Source organism: Mizuhopecten yessoensis, unplaced genomic scaffold (genome assembly GCF_002113885.1).
Source record: "Mizuhopecten yessoensis strain PY_sf001 unplaced genomic scaffold, ASM211388v2 scaffold1721, whole genome shotgun sequence".
NCBI classification, from domain to species: Eukaryota; Metazoa; Mollusca; class Bivalvia; order Pectinida; family Pectinidae; genus Mizuhopecten; species Mizuhopecten yessoensis.
In genome coordinates, this window is record NW_018404188.1 from 87,233 (window position 1) to 103,546 (window position 16,314).

Here is a 16,314-nt window from a genome sequence, read left to right on the forward strand (position 1 = left end):
CAGGATATTAGGAGGGATGGGGCAGGAGATAGGGGGAAAGGGGCAGGAGTTAGGGGATGGGGCAGGAGATAGGGGGAATGGGGCAGGAGATTAGGGGGACTGGAGCAGGAGATAGGGGATGGGGCAGGAGATTAGGAGGGATGGGGCAGGAGATAGGGGGAAGGTGCAGGAGATTAGGGGGGATCGGGCAGGAGATAGGGGAAGGGGCAGGATATCGGGGAATAACCGTTTCACCTTACAGTACTGTTTCACCTTACAGTACTGTACTATCTTACAGAGCTGTTTCACTTTACAGTACTGTTTCACCTTATAGTACTTTTTCACCTTACAGTACTGTTTCACCTTACCGTGTTGTTTCACTTTACAGTGTTGTTTCACCTTACAGTACTGTTTCACCTTACAGTACTATTACACCTTACAATACTGTTTCACCTTACCCTGTTGTTTTACCTTACAGTACCGTTTCACCTTACAGTACTGTTTCACCTTACAGTACTGTTTCACCTTACAGTGCTATTTCATCTTACAGTACTGTTTCACCTTACCGTGCTGTTTCACCTTACAGTACTGTTTCACCTTACAGTACTGTTTCACATTACAGTACTGTTTCACTTTACAGTGCTGTTTCACCTTACAGTACTGTTTCACCCTACAGTGTTGTTTCACCTTACAGTATTGTTTCACCTTGCAGTGTTGTTTCACCCTATAGTATTGTTTCACCTTACAGTGTTGTTTCACCTTACAGTACTGTTTCACCTTACAGTACTGTTTTACATTACAGGGTTGTTTCACCTTACAGTGTTGTTTCACTTTACAGTGTTGTTTCACATTACAGTACTGTTTCACCTTACAGTGCTGTTTCACCTTACAGTACTGTTTCACCTTACAGTACTGTTTCACCTTACAGTGTTGTTTCACTTTGCAGTGTTGTTTCACATTACAGTACTGTTTCACCTAACAGTGCTGTTTCACCTTACAGTACTGTTTCACCTTACAGTGTTGTTTCACCTTTCAGTACTGTTTTACATTACAGTGTTGTTTCACCTTACAGTACTGTTTCACATTACAGTACTGTTTCACTTTACAGTGCTGTTTCACCTTACAGTACTGTTTCACCTTACAGTGTTGTTTCACCTTACAGTACTGTTTTACATTACAGGGCTGTTTCACCACCTTACAGTGTTGTTTCACTTTACAGTGTTGTTTCACCTTACAGTACTGTTTTGCATTACAGGGCTGTTTCACCACCTTACAGTGTTGTTTCACTTTACAGTGTCGTTTCACCTTACAGTACTGTTTCACCTTACCGTGTTGTTTCACAATTCAGTATTGTTTAACCTTACAGTATTGTTTCACCTTACGTACTGTTACAACTTACAGTACTGTTTCACCTTACAGTGTTGTTTCACTTTTCAGTACTGTTTTACATTACAGTGTTGTTTCACATTACCGTGTTGTTTCACCATTCAGTATTGTTTCCCCTTACAGTACTGTTTCACCTTACAGTGTTGTCTCACCTTACAGTACTGTTTTACATTACAGTGTTGTTTCACCTTACCGTGTTGTTTTACCATTCAGTATTGTTTAACCTTACAGTACTGTTTCACCTTACCGTGTTGTTTCACCATTCAGTATTGTTTAACCTTTCAGTATTGTTTCACCTTACAGTATTGTTTCACCATTCAGTATTGTTTAACCTTACAGTATTGTTTCACCTTACAGTATTGTTTCACCATTCAGTATTGTTTCACCTTACAGTACTGTTTCACCTTACCGTGTTTTTTCACCATTCAGTATTGTTTAACCTTACAGTATTGTTTCACCTTACAGTATTGTTTCACCTTATGTACTGTTTCACCTTACAGTTTTGTTTCACATTACAGCACTGTTTCACCTTACAGTGTTGTTTCACATGACAGTGTTGTTTCACCTTACAGTGTTGTTTCACCTTACAGTACTGTTTCACCTTACAGTACTGTTTCACCTTACAGTGTTGTTTCACATTTCAGTACTGTTTCACCTTACAGTGTTGTTTCACATTTCAGTACTGTGTCACATTACAGTGCTGTTTCACCATTCAGTATTGTTTAACCTTACAGTATTGTTTCACCTTACAGTATTGTTTCACCCTGCGTACTGTTTCACCTTACAGTGTTGTTTTTGAAAACCTATGAAGTTTTTAGTATGACAAAAAGAAATATTTGCACAGTATCCTGAAATTCCAGTCATCAAAATTAGTGTTTAGAGCCTGAGATGGGTAGGTTTGGCCGAGTGACTTTGGCCTCCATCAGCTCTTTATGGTGTTTACTGGATGGATGACCGACTTGTACAGTAACTAGTGCTGATACTGGTATAATAGAAACAAGACTTTACTCAGCTTTATAGCACCATCATTAATGTACCACACTTTGTAGGCAGCATACTTTGAATCATGTAGCAGATATTTGCTGTAATGATAAGTTGTATATATAGTTCAAGGCAGGGTGTGGGGGTGGACTAGCTTTCAGCAGATATTTTCTGATAGAGATTTCTAAGTTAATCTTGGAAATGATCTAATAGTATTTGTGGATGTGTGCTGGGTTGGATGAGGTTGTGTAACGGACGTGATGCCCATCGGCAGCTGTGTAACAATCACAGACAAAAGTCGGAGAGACATCATCCACACAACCCAAATCCTGAGTATTTACACAGATGTAAGAACTCTTCATTTTTAATTTACACAGCTTCCATCCTTAAACGAAAAGGCCTTAAACTCTTGGTAGTGTGGGATATCCAGAGAAGGCCTTACACTCCTGGTAATGTGGGATATCAATTTTAATGAATGTAATAAAATAAAAATAATTTTAGTTTCCAGCCCAATAAAAATATTATCAAGATGAAAACAGGAGGCTATTACTTGGGTTGGTAATAGTGCCCATATGGCTTTGTAGTGTTGCAGTAATAAGTTTGGGTACCAGACACATCATATGTATATAGGGACACAGTGTTATAAAGCTAATAGACTCAACAGTCCACATTCACAGACCTCTATCTAATATGTACCAGATGCTTCATATTTCTATAGTGGGGAAAGCATTTTGCAATTTCATGAAATCTGATAGGTTTCTCGCAGAGATTTTGAAGAAAAAAAATTCTGTTGGATTTTAATTACGTGGGAGTTTGGAGATGGTGTCTAACTTTATGTAAGTACAGAGAGGCTTGTTCTGATGTCATTGTGGGGGTTATATAGCTAGACATTGCTAACTTGCTTCAGACTTCAGAATTGTGTTATTGTTGTATGGTCTGCTATTCTGATGTCATTGTGAGGGTTATATAGCTAGACATTGTAGACTTCAGAGATGTGTTATTGTTGTACGGTCTGCTATTCTGATGTCATTGTGAGGTTTATATAGCTAGACACTGTAGACTTCTAATAGACTTCAGAGATGTGTTATTGTTGTACGGTCTGCTAATCTGATGCCATTGTGAGGTTTATATAGCTAGACATTGTAGACTTCAGAGATGTGTCATTGTTGTACGGTCTGCTATTCTGATGTCATTGTGAGGTTTATATAGATAGACATTGTTAACTTCTAATAGACTTCAGAAATGTGTTATTGTTGTACAGTCTGCTATTCTGATGTCATTGTGAGGTTTATATAGTTAGACATTGTTAACTTCTAATAGACTTCAGAGATGTGTTATTGTTGTACGGTCTGCTATTCTGATGTCATTGTGAGGTTTATATAGCTAGACATTGTTAACTTCTAATAGACTTCAGAGATGTGATATTGCTGTACGGTCTGCTCTTCTGATGTCATTGTGAGGTTTATATAGCTAGACATTGTAGACTTCAGAGATGTGTTATTGTTGTACGGTCTGCTATTCTGATGTCATTGTGAGGTTTATATAGCTAGACATTGTAGACTTCAGAGATGTGTTATTGTTGTACGGTCTGCTATTCTGATGTCATTGTGAGGTTTATATAGCTAGACATTGTAGACTTCAGAGATGTGTTATTGTTGTACGGTCTGCTATTCTGATGTCATTGTGAGGTTTATATAGCTAGACATTGTAGACTTCAGAGATGTGTTATTGTTGTACGGTCTGCTATTCTGATGTCATTGTGAGGTTTATATAGCTAGACATTGTAGACTTCAGAGATGTGTTATTGTTGTACGGTCTGCTATTCTGATGTCATTGTGAGGTTTATATAGCTAGACATTGTAGACTTCAGAGATGTGTTATTGTTGTACGGTCTGCTATTCTGATGTCATTGTGAGGTTTATATAGCTAGACATTGTAGACTTCAGAGATGTGTTATTGTTGTACGGTCTGCTATTCTGATGTCATTGTGAGGTTTATATAGCTAGACATTGTAGACTTCAGAGATGTGTTATTGTTGTACGGTCTGCTATTCTGATGTCATTGTGAGGTTTATATAGCTAGACATTGTAGACTTCAGAGATGTGTTATTGTTGTACGGTCTGCTATTCTGATGTCATTGTGAGGTTTATATAGCTAGACATTGTAGACTTCAGAGATGTGTTATTGTTGTACGGTCTGCTATTCTGATGTCATTGTGAGGTTTATATAGCTAGACATTGTAGACTTCAGAGATGTGTTATTGTTGTACGGTCTGCTATTCTGATGTCATTGTGAGGTTTATATAGCTAGACATTGTAGACTTCAGAGATGTGTTATTGTTGTACGGTCTGCTATTCTGATGTCATTGTGAGGTTTATATAGCTAGACATTGTAGACTTCAGAGATGTGTTATTGTTGTACGGTCTGCTATTCTGATGTCATTGTGAGGTTTATATAGCTAGACATTGTAGACTTCAGAGATGTGTTATTGTTGTACGGTCTGCTATTCTGATGTCATTGTGAGGTTTATATAGCTAGACATTGTAGACTTCAGAGATGTGTTATTGTTGTACGGTCTGCTATTCTGATGTCATTGTGAGGTTTATATAGCTAGACATTGTAGACTTCAGAGATGTGTTATTGTTTTACGGTCTGCTATTCTGATGTCATTGTGATTTTTATATAGCTAGACATAAATAGCTCTCCTGCATCTGCGTCCGTCCGTCCGCAGCCGTCAACTTTTCCTTTATACTACTTCTTCTGAAGAACGGACAGGCCTAGAGTCATGATATATTGTTGTACGGTCTGCTAATCTGATGCCATTGTGAGGTTTATATAGCTGGACATTGTAGCCTTCAGAGATGTGTTATTGTTGGACGATCTGCTATTCTGATGTCATTGTGATTTTTATATAGCTAGACATAAATGGCTCACCTGCATCTGCGTCCGTCCGTCATCAGCCGTCAACTTTTCCTTTATACTACTTCTTCTGAAGAACGGACAGGCCTAGAGTCATGATATATTGTTGTACGGTCTGCTAATCTGATGCCATTGTGAGGTTTATATAGCTATATAGACATTGTAGACTTAAGAGATGTGTTATTGTTGTATGATCTGCTATTCTGATGTCATTGTGCGGTTTATATAGCTAGACATTGGATACTTCAGAGATGTGTTATTGTTTTACGGTCTGCTATTCTGATGTCATTGTGAGCTTTATATAACTATAGAGACATTGTAGACTTCAGAGATGTGTTATTGTTGGACGATCTGCTATTCTGATGTCATTGTGCGGTTTATATAGCTAGACATTGCAGACTTCAGAGATGTGTTATTGTTTTACGGTCTGCTATTCTGATGTCATTGTGATTTTTATATAGCTAGACATAAATAGCTCTCCTGCATCTGCGTCCGTCCGTCATCAGCCGTCAACTTTTCCTTTATACTACTTCTTCTGAAGAACGGACAATTGTAGCCTTCAGAGATGTGTTATTGTTGTGCGGTCTGCTATTCTGATGTCATTGTGAGGTTTAGATAGCTAGACATTGTTAACTTCTAATAGACTTCAGCGATGTGTTATTGTTGTGCGGTCTGCTATTCTGATGTCATTGTGCGGTTTATATAGCTAGACATTGGATACTTCAGAGATGTGTTATTGTTTTACGGTCTGCTATTCTGATGTCATTGTGATTTTTATATAGCTAGACATAAATGGCTCACCTGCATCTGCGTCCGTCCGTCCGCAGCCGTCAACTTTTCCTTTAAACAACTTCTTCTGAAGAACGGACAATTGTAGCCTTCAGAGATGTGTTATTGTTTTACGGTCTGCTATTCTGATGTCATTGTGAGGTTTATATAGCTAGACATAAATAGCTCACCTGCATCTGCGTCCGTCCGTCCTCAGCCGTCAACTTTTCCTTTAAACAACTTCTTCTGAAGAACGGACAGGCCTAGAGTCATGATATTTGGCTGAGAGAATTGTTGGTAGGATCCCGATAAAGTTTGAGAACTAAAATGACCTTGACCTACTCTCAAGAATTAAAAGGTATAGAATCTTTATATTTGGCTGATGGCTTCCTGGGATGGAGCCCAACAAAGTCTGAGAATGAAAATTAGTTAAACCTACTTTCAAGGTCACAGGGGTCAAATATGTCAAATGCTTCAAACGACTTCTTCTGAAGAATTGAAAGGTATAGAATCTTAATATTTGACTGGTGGCTTCCTTGGATAGAGCCCGACAGAGTTTGAAAACAAAAATGACCTTGACCTTCTTTCAAGGTCACAGGGGTCAAATATGTCAAAAACTTCAAATGACTTCTTCTGAAGAACTGAAAGGTATAGAATCTCTATATTTGGCTTGTAGCTTCCTAGGAAAGAGCCCAACAAAGTTTGAGAATGAAAATGACCTTGACCTACTTTTAAGGTCACATGAGGCAGACATGTCAAACACTTTAAACGACTTCTGAAGAACTGGAAGTTATAAAATCTTAATATTTGGCAGGTGGCTTCCTGGGAAAGAGCCAAACAAAGTTTGCGAATGAAAATGACCTTGACCTACTTTCAAGGTCACAGCATTCAAATATGTCAAACAGTTCAAACAGCTTCTTCTGAAGAATTAAAAGGCATAAAATTATAATATTTGGCTGGTGACTTCCTGGGATAGAGCTCACCAAAGTTTGCAAATGAAAATGACCTCAACCTACTTTAGAGGTCACAGAGGTCAACAACATTTTAATGGATTTGTTCTTGAGAACTAAAAGGAATGGATTCATAAGATTTGGCTGGTAGCTTTTTGGAATAGAGCTAACCAATTTGAGAAGGAAAATGACATTGACCTACTTACAAGATAACAGGGAAAAATATGTCTATCAACTTCTGAAGAAGAATCAAAAAGCATAGAATCTTATAATAATATTTTGTTGGTAGTTTCAACAGATGGAGCCAACAAAGTTTGCGAGGGAAATATTTTTAGTGCAATATAATATTTAATGAGAATATTTTGCTATGACTGCATAAATATTCAGGTGAGCGATACAGGCCCTCTTGGGCCTCTTGTTGCAGTTTATTATTTAATTTCTATAATAGTTAATAGTATAGTGTAATTGTAATGTTGTCATCGTTGTTCATGATACAATATATGTATCATCATATTTAATCGGATAGTGTATTTAAGTTATGATACCATGTGTTTCTTTATACAATGTTGGCGAGGCAGCATATTTTCATGTACAAGGTCCTCAAGCTTATCCTGTGATAAAATGTTTGCCACCATATGTCATGTCATACCGATATGTCTGCCATTGCTCTGCTAATACAACTGTAGAACTGTAGGATTATTACCTATCTTCACACTGCTAATGACTGACACTGACAACCAGTTATCAGATATCAGAATATCACCAACGATATCACAACGATGCTGCTAAATTAATATCTGACATTATTGGGTTAGCCCCTTCATAAAGAAATACAGTACAAAATACGTTTTGGATATCAGTATATTGTTATGCAATCATAGAACTGCAAGACCGACATTGCCCAGTACCCAAGGGGTGATACACTTGATGTATGAATCAAAATATGTATGCCCTTCTGGTATATGACAAGCCAAGAATTGCATGTGTGAAGATTGTAAAACCCAGACCGCTAAAGAACTGACATAGATTGTATCAATGTATATATAGGACTTATTGACAGTATGTAGGAGTAGAGCACAGAACCTCGCCCACAGAACCTCAACCTCACCTACAGAACCTCGCCCACAGAACCTCGCCCACAGAACCTCAACCTCGCCCACAGAACCTCGCCCACAGAACCTCAACCTCGCCCACAGAACCTTGCCCACAGAACCTCAACCTTGCCCACAGAACCTCAACCTCACCCACAGAACCTCGCCCACAGAACCTCAACCTCGCCCACAGAACCTCGCCCACAGAACCTCAACCTCGCCCACAGAACCTCAACCTTGCCCACAGAACCTCGCCCACAAAACCTTGCTCACAGAACCTCGCCCACAGAACCTCAACCTCGCCCACAGAATCTCAACCTTGCCCACAGAACCTTGCCCACAGAACCTCGCCCACAGAACCTTGCCCACAGAATACTCTACACTGAATCATTCTACACATGGCTGCACTTTTTATTTTTATTTCTTTTAAACGATCTCAAATACTGTAGATGTTCGCAAAAGCTGATGGAAATTATATATAGGTCTTATTTTTTGACTTTTAAATGTAATATTAGTTTATAATAGAGTTTTATGTTCTGGTGTTAGTTTAGACTTTAATATACATTTTCAATGTGTAGTGATTAGGGCACCTATATAGTTTAATGTTAACTTCTGTTTACACGTAACTATATATATTTAAGTATGTACAATCTCGCAAAAAAGTAAAATCGGGTTTATTTTTGGCTAGAAATTTATAGATAAGTTGTACATGTTTTTGGGGAGATAAATAACATCTGGCAGAATGTTATACATGTATACTGAAATCTGGTCTTGTATAAACAGAGTTATGGCCCTTTGTTTACCATAAATCACTTTGTTCAGATCTAGAGCTTACCTTATATACTTTGTCACCTACAATTGCCAAACTTTGTACGTGATACTTTGCTTTGTTCTAGTATCTGCAGTAGCCAATACCCTGTCATGGATTATATTAATTACTTCGGTATATATACTAACATTTTTCCTTATGCTCACTTTTAGACCCTCAAAATTTCTATACATGTAGGTATATTTTTTACATGAATTTTATTTTTAGCTCACCTGGCCAGAAGGGCCCTTCAAAACTTATTGCAGTACATGATCTTTACTGCATAATAGCAATATTTCCTTGTTGACATATTTCTACAAACTTAAGTTATTTCCTTATGATCATTTTAAATTTGGATGCCCTTGACATCTGTGTTTTTCATTTTCAACTTGCACAACATCCGGTATCCTCCTTGTTTAATTATACAACTGTACAGGGCGTCCCAGCTCTGTCTTTGAGCTTCTAGGCAGTCGTGATGCTGATGCATTGTGAATGCATGCAGATACAGTAATTCTTAGTTCAGGGATAAATAATATTTACTAAAATTGACATGCAATATTTTTCTCTTAAATCAATATATAAGATGAAGACAGGTGCTTTCAGTTGTGGGAGACACTGCTGTACTGGTTTTGGGAAACTTGAAATGGATTTCATGTCCCTTTGTTTGTGGCTGTAGAACAGTGAGTGGTGCCTGGGTGTGGCTGTAGAAGAGTGAGTGGAGCCTGGTTGTGGCTGTCGAACAGGGAGGGGTGCCTGGTTGTGGATTTCATATCCCTTTGTTTGTGGCTGTAGAACAGTGAGTGGTGCCTGGTTGTGGATTTCATGTGTCTTTGTTTGTGGCTGTAGAACAGTGAGTGGTGCCTGGTTGTGGATTTCATAAGCCTTTGTTTGTGGCTGTAGAAAAGTGAGGGGTGCCTGGTTGTGGCTGTAGAGCAGTGAGTGGTGCCTGGTTGTGGATTTGATGTCCCTTTGTTTGTGGCTGTGGAACAGTGAGTGGTGCCTGGTTTTGGATTTCATGTCCCTTTGTTTGTGGCTGTATAACAGTGAGCGGTGCCTGGTTGTGGGTTTCATGTCCCTTTGTTTGTGGGTGTAGAACAGTGAGTGGTGCCTGGTTGTGGCGGTGGGACTGTGAGTGGTGCCTGGGTGTGGCTGTAGAACAGTGAGTGGTGCCTGGTTGTGGCTGTAGAACAGTGAGTGGTGCCTGGTTGTGGAGAAGTAATTACCAGTGTCCATGTCGTCAGGGGATGATTGCATTGGAAAGGATCATTTCTACAACTTATAGGTATTTCAAAACATGGAAAGATTAAAACATACTAATGTGTTTTTCTAAAGGATAATTTCAAATCATGATGGAATTTGATTAATCTGTATGTATTTGAGAATTATTGTATGAATGAATATGTACTTGCATATTTGCTGTTATCCATGCACATGCATTACACACGAAGATTATACAATTACAGTTTGGTAATTTTCAAAGATGGAGGATTAAAAGTTAACCATATACTTATGTGTATTTAGCCGGTTACAGCACTAATGCACATGTATTGCATGTCCATGTTATAGAGGGGCATTCTTAGCCCGACAGTGTTCCCCAGTGAAGTACACTCCCGACAGTGTTCCCCAGTGTAGTACACCTGACAGTGTTCCCCAGTGTAGTACACTCGGCAGTGTTCCCCAGTGTAGTACACTCGACAGTGTTCCCCAGTGTAGTACACTCAACAGTGTTCCCCAGTGTAGTACACTCACGACAGTGTTTCCCAGTGTAGTACACTCAACAGTGTTCCCCAGTGTAGTACACTCACGACAGTGTTCCCCAGTGTAGTACACTCACGACAGTGTTTCCCAGTGTAGTACACTCGACAGTGTTCCCGAGTGTAGTACACTCGACAGTGTTCCCCAGTGTAGTACACTCAACATTGTTCCCCAGTGTAGTACACTCACAACCGTGTTTCCCAGTGTAGTACACTCGACAGAGTTCCCCAGTGTAGTACACTCACGACAGTGTTTCCTAGTGGTGTACACGCGACAGTGTTCCCAAGTGTAGTACACTCGCCAGTGTTCCCAAGTGTAGTACACTCGCCAGTGTTCCCCCGTGTAGTACACTCAACAGAGTTCCCCAGTGTAGTACACTCACGAGAGTGTTTCCTAGTGGTGCACACTCGACAGTGTTCCCAAGTGTAGTTCGCTCGACAGTGTTCCCCAGTGTAGTACTCCCGACAGTGTTCCCCAGTGTAGTAGACTCGCCAGTGTTCCCAAGTGTAGTACACTCGACAGTGTTCCCCAGTGTAGTACACTCACGACAGTGTTTCCTAGTGGTGTACACTCGACAGTGTTCCCAAGTGTAGTACACTCGACAGTGTTCCCCAGTGTAGTACACCCGACAGTGTTCCCCAGTGTAGTACACTCGCCAGTGTTCCCAAGTGTAGTACACTCGACAGTGTTTCCCAGTATAGTACACTTGACAGTGTTCCCAAGTGTAGTACACTCGACAGTGTTCCCCAGAGTATTACACTCGACAGTGTCCCCAGTGTAGTACGCCCGACAGTGCATGTTCCCCAGTGTACTACACTGGTGAACACTGTCGTGTGTCCTTCACTGGGGAACACTGGCGTGTGTACTTCACTGGGGAGCACTGCCGGGTGTACTACACTGGGTAACACTGTCGAGTGTGCTACACTGGGGAACACGGTCGAGTGTACTACACCGGGGAACACTGTCGGGTGAACTACACTGGGGAACTCTGTCGCGAGTGTACTACCCTGGGGAACATGCACTGGCGGGTGCTCTACACTGGGGCACACTGTCGAGTGTATTACACTCGCGACAGCGTTCCCCAGTGAAGTACACACGACAGTGTTCCCCAGTGTAGTACACTCGCGACAGCGTTCCCCAGTGAAGTACACACGACAGTGTTCCCCAGTGTAGTACACCCGACAGTGCATGTTCCCCAGTGTAGTACACTCGACAGTGTTCCCCAGTGTAGTTCACCCGACAGTGTTCCCCAGTGTAGTACACTCGCCAGTGTTCCCAAGTGTAGTACACTCACCAGTGTTTCCAAGTGTAGTACACTCGACAGTGTTCCCAAGTTTAGTACAATCGACAGTGTTCCCCAGTGTAGTACACTCGACAGTGTCCCCAGTGTAGTACACTCACGACAGTGTTCCCCAGTGTAGAACACTCGACAGTGTTCCCCAATGTAGAACACTCGACAGTGTTCCCCAGTGTAGTACACTCGACAGTGTTTCCCAGAGTAGTACACTCGACAGTGTTCCCTGTACTGGGGAACACTGCCGTGACTGTACTACACTGGGGAACCCTGTCGTGAGTGTACTCCACTGGGGACACTGTCGAGTGGACTACACTGGGGAACACTGTCGAGTCTACTACACTGGGGAACACTGTCGTGTGTACTACACTCGACAGTGTTCCCCAGTGTAGTACAGTCACGGCAGTGTTCCCCAGTGTAGTACACTCGACAGTGTTCCCCAGTACAGGGAGGTAGGGTGTTTCCACGGTGTGTGTAACCTCAGGATCGGGGCCTGTTACAGCGAGGTGATCCAGGCTTGAGTCTCTCCTCCCTACAACTGTAGGTCTGTTGTGTTGTTGTTGTTACACAGAGTACAGGAAGGTGGGGTGTTTCCACTGTGTGTGTAACCTCAGGATCAGGGCCTGTTACAGCGAGGTGATCCAGGCTTGAGTCTCCTCCCTTCAACTGTAGATCTGTTGTGTTGTTGTTGTTACACAGAGTACAGGGAGGTGGGGTGTTTCCACGGTGTGTGTAACCTCAGAATCAGGGCCTGTTGCAGCGAGGTGATCCAGGCTTGAGTCTCGCCTCCCTACAACTGTAGGTCTGTTGTGTTGTTGTTACACAGAGCACAGGGAGGTGGGGTGTTTACACGGTGTGTGTAACCTCAGGGCCTGATACAGCGTGAGCCAGGCTTGAGTCTCTCCTCCTTACAACTGTGTAGGTCTGTTGTGTTGTTGTTGTTACACAGAGTACAGGGAGGTGGGGTGTTTCCACGTTGTGTGTAACCTCAGGATCGGGGCCTGTTGCAGCGAGGTGATCCAGGCTTGAGTCTCTCCTCCCTACAACTGTAGGTCTGTTGTGTTGTTGTTACACAGAGTACAGGGAGGTGGGGTGTTTACACTGTGTGCGTAACCTCAGGATCGGGGCCTGTTGCAGCGAGGTGATCCAGGCTTGAGTCTCTCCTCCCTACAACTGTAGATCTGTTGTGTTGTTGTTGTTACACGGAGTACAGGGAGGTGAAGCCAGTATTACAGTCATGAATTATTCTGTTTGTTTGTGAGAAGCAGTTATGTAAAATGTGTTTCAGAAGCTGACTTTAGTCTGTGGTTGTAGCTGTGATGTACTTGAGCCTCTGTGTTGGGACTAGTACTGCTTGGGTTGTTGTTCCAGGGACTTGGCTGGGGTAGTGCTAATATTTTCACCATCTGTCTTTCCACCCTCCTCTCTATTTTCCCACTATCATCATTTCTAACAGCCTTACCTCTCTTAAACTCCTGGGGCTTCCCCTCTCACAACATTTTATCTACATGCCTATCTAACTTTACCCTTTTATACCTCCTTTAGTTACTCTAACCACTATTAGAATGCTCCCCTTATTTACCCTAGTATCGGAAGGGTGGAGAAAGGGGGCAAAGAGTTTGGTTATAGCATCCATCTGTAAGCTCCGGGGTTAGAATGCAGGTCAGTCTGCCCACTTAGCCACCCAACCTGCGTTACATTTCCACTTCCAAGCAATTGTGATAATTATGATACATAGATCTGAAAAGTAATTATTCATTAGAAGGTAATTACTCATTTGAAAGTAATTTATGAAAGAAAACAGTGGTTACTTCTATTGGACAAGCTACTGAATGTCAGCATTCCATACATTACCAGAGGTGCTGTCTCATCAACAAACAATTAACTATTACAAACACAGGATCAATCAAATGTTTCTGATCTGATGAAAAGGACATGTAATTAAGCTTTTACATGTTTGTTTAATAAAAAAAAGTCACTGTAACCTTAGGGTGTTAAATTTCACAGATATTTTCTGGGGACCATGCAGCATGCAGGTGTACTAAGACATTCCTGTACTGTGTGTACTGTACCAGCTGATGTGTTTTGATGAACATTTAATGAGGTTTTGATAAGGCTACTGACTTCTATCAGTCAGAGTAAGACACTTGATGTGGCTTTAATTAATGGACTGAAAATGTTCCAGAATTTAACACAGATGGTTAACATCCCCTCGGAGAAGTCACCTCCCACTCTAATAGATCATTAGTTCTGTCTTAATTTTCTTGTGAGTCTCCATGTGTGAAGCTTAAAGCTCAGGATATTTGATGTTCAAAGCACCATCAGAATTAGTGTTATAATTAAACTGTAACTATGAGTTTTATTTTTGATGTAAAGTTGACCAGGATCCTGAGTTCATTCATTAGGTAATGTTAAGTCAATATTTCAAAATACCATCCTAGAAATTCCTGTTGTACATTCCCGGTACCCCTGAAATATGTCACGAACCCTGAATAATAAAAAAAATAACAAAAAAATAATAAAAAATAAAAATTGTAATTTTTCGCCGACGTAGAAATATGAGTGTTATATATATATATATTATATATAGTACCAAAACATGTACATCTTATATTTGTTTTTAATACATTTTTTGTAATTTTGAAAACAACGGGACAATGAACTGAGCTCAACCAAATTTTCTTCCTGTCCTGATATATATGCCAAGCTAAACTGGCTACCAGCCACTGAGTTTTGTGACAAACTAACTACATCCTTCTGTTGGTTTATCTCCCCTTAGTTTGAAACTCAGAATCAGACATTTAAGTGTTCAAAAATCATTGCAGTCTCAATTTTCTCTGTATTCTAGAGACTGGGCCAGTCAAATTTCAAGTCAACAACATATGGACCTAAAGTGAGTTTAGTAAGGTATTCGTTTAGCTCTGGTGTTAGACTGGGTGTGTGTGTCTGTAGGATCAACAGGTCACATCGTTATATAGTTATACTGAAGGTTATTGTATAATTTCCGTCTGTTATTTCTGTACGCAGTCCAAGTTTTACTGCAGACAAAACCTGTTAAATTGTGTATCAATACAGAAAGTTATATATTAACACATGGATGCTGTTATGTCTAGCATGTTGGTTTTTTTTTTATAAGTTTTTTGGGATTGTTAAAGATCAACCTATCTATATTCCAGACAGTACTAATAGAAACTGTATTATAATCTTTATTATTCTCATTAAAAATTCTGGAAGAAATTGAGATATTCCGCCCAACCCTACTGTTCATTGTTTACTAGTTGTTGACCCAAACATAGATATTAAAATAAAAATAAAAATAAATTAAAATGTACTGGAAACCAACAAAAGGCGTCTATTAAAAATCTCCTATTTAAATCATGTTGCCTGGTATTGTAACAGAGGTCATTGTTTGTTCTATTATGTCTCTGCCAGAGGTCGAATCCGGGACGTCTGGCTTACCAGTCTCACAGTGAATGAACCGAAGGGACATTTTGATAAGTCAGTAGGAATTTGAAGCGACTAGTATTTTACCAGTAAAACAGGATTGTGAATATGGTTGTGATACAGGACTCTATCAGTAGTTTCAATGTACTGGTACTGGGCTGTTTCACCGACTGACCTACTCTAAAGCCTGAATCTAAAACTCAGATTTTTTGTAGGTTGTCGTAACAGTAATAGAACTTTACAATAGGATAACAGGGACACACTCAGGGGCCTGTCCCAACACAGTACAATAGGATAACAGGGACACTCTCAAGGTCCTGTCCCAACACAGTACAATAGAACTTTACAATAGGATAACAGGGACACTCTCAAGGTCCTGTCCCAACAAAGTACAATAGGATAACAGGGACACACTCAAGGACCTGTCCCAACACAGTACACTAGAACTTTACAATAGGATAACAGGGACACTCTCAAGTTCCTGTCCCAACAAAGTACAATAGGATAACAGGGACACACTCCAGGGCATGTCCCAACACAGTACAATAGGATAACAGGGACCCTCTCAAGGTCCTGTCCCAACACAGTACTATAGAACTTTACAATAGGATAACAGGGACACACTCAAGGACCTGTCCCAACACAGTACAATAGGATAACAGGGACACACTCCAGGGCCTGTCCCAACACAGTACAATAGGATAACAGGGACACACTCCAGGGCCTGTCCCAACACAGTACAATAGGATAACAGGGACACACTCAAGGACCTGTCCCAACACAGTACACTATAACTTTACAATAGGATAACAGAGACACACTCAAGGACCTGTCCCAACACAGTACAATAGAATAACAGGGACACACTCAAGGGCCTGTCCCAACACAGTACAATAGGATAACAGGGACACACTCAAGGGCCTGTCCCAACACAGTACA

General features: G+C 40.7%; 2 protein-coding genes across 6 annotated transcripts in view; both read left to right on the top strand.

Moving 5' to 3' along the window:
- The window catches only part of LOC110466996, a 99,231-nt gene that overhangs the window by 35,686 nt on the left and 47,231 nt on the right, over positions 1-16,314 (top strand). Inside the window, exon 1 of one of the 5 annotated variants that reach the window (XM_021523855.1) lies at positions 3,161-3,182. The exons of the other annotated variants lie outside the window; for them this stretch is intronic. The gene's annotated coding sequence lies outside the window, so the exon portion shown is untranslated. Of the gene's footprint in view, positions 1-3,160; positions 3,183-16,314 lie in introns of those variants that run through there. 5 annotated transcript variants of the gene reach the window in all.
- LOC110467136 (proteoglycan 4-like) lies at positions 2,607-8,460 on the top strand. The gene is made up of 2 exons (XM_021524078.1): positions 2,607-2,693; positions 8,044-8,460. The coding sequence occupies exons 1-2, from the start codon at positions 2,607-2,609 to the stop codon at positions 8,458-8,460; spliced, it is 504 nt and encodes a 167-aa protein (XP_021379753.1).

Excerpts from the sequence above, each read along its gene's own strand:
- LOC110467136 (XM_021524078.1), top strand. The coding sequence starts at position 2,607 with ATGCCCATCGGCAGCTGTGTAACAATCACAGACAAAAGTCGGAGAGAC. Across the intron at positions 2,694-8,043 it reads TCCTGAGTATTTACACAGAT|TATGTAGGAGTAGAGCACAG; the intron begins GTAAGAACTCTT and ends ACTTATTGACAG.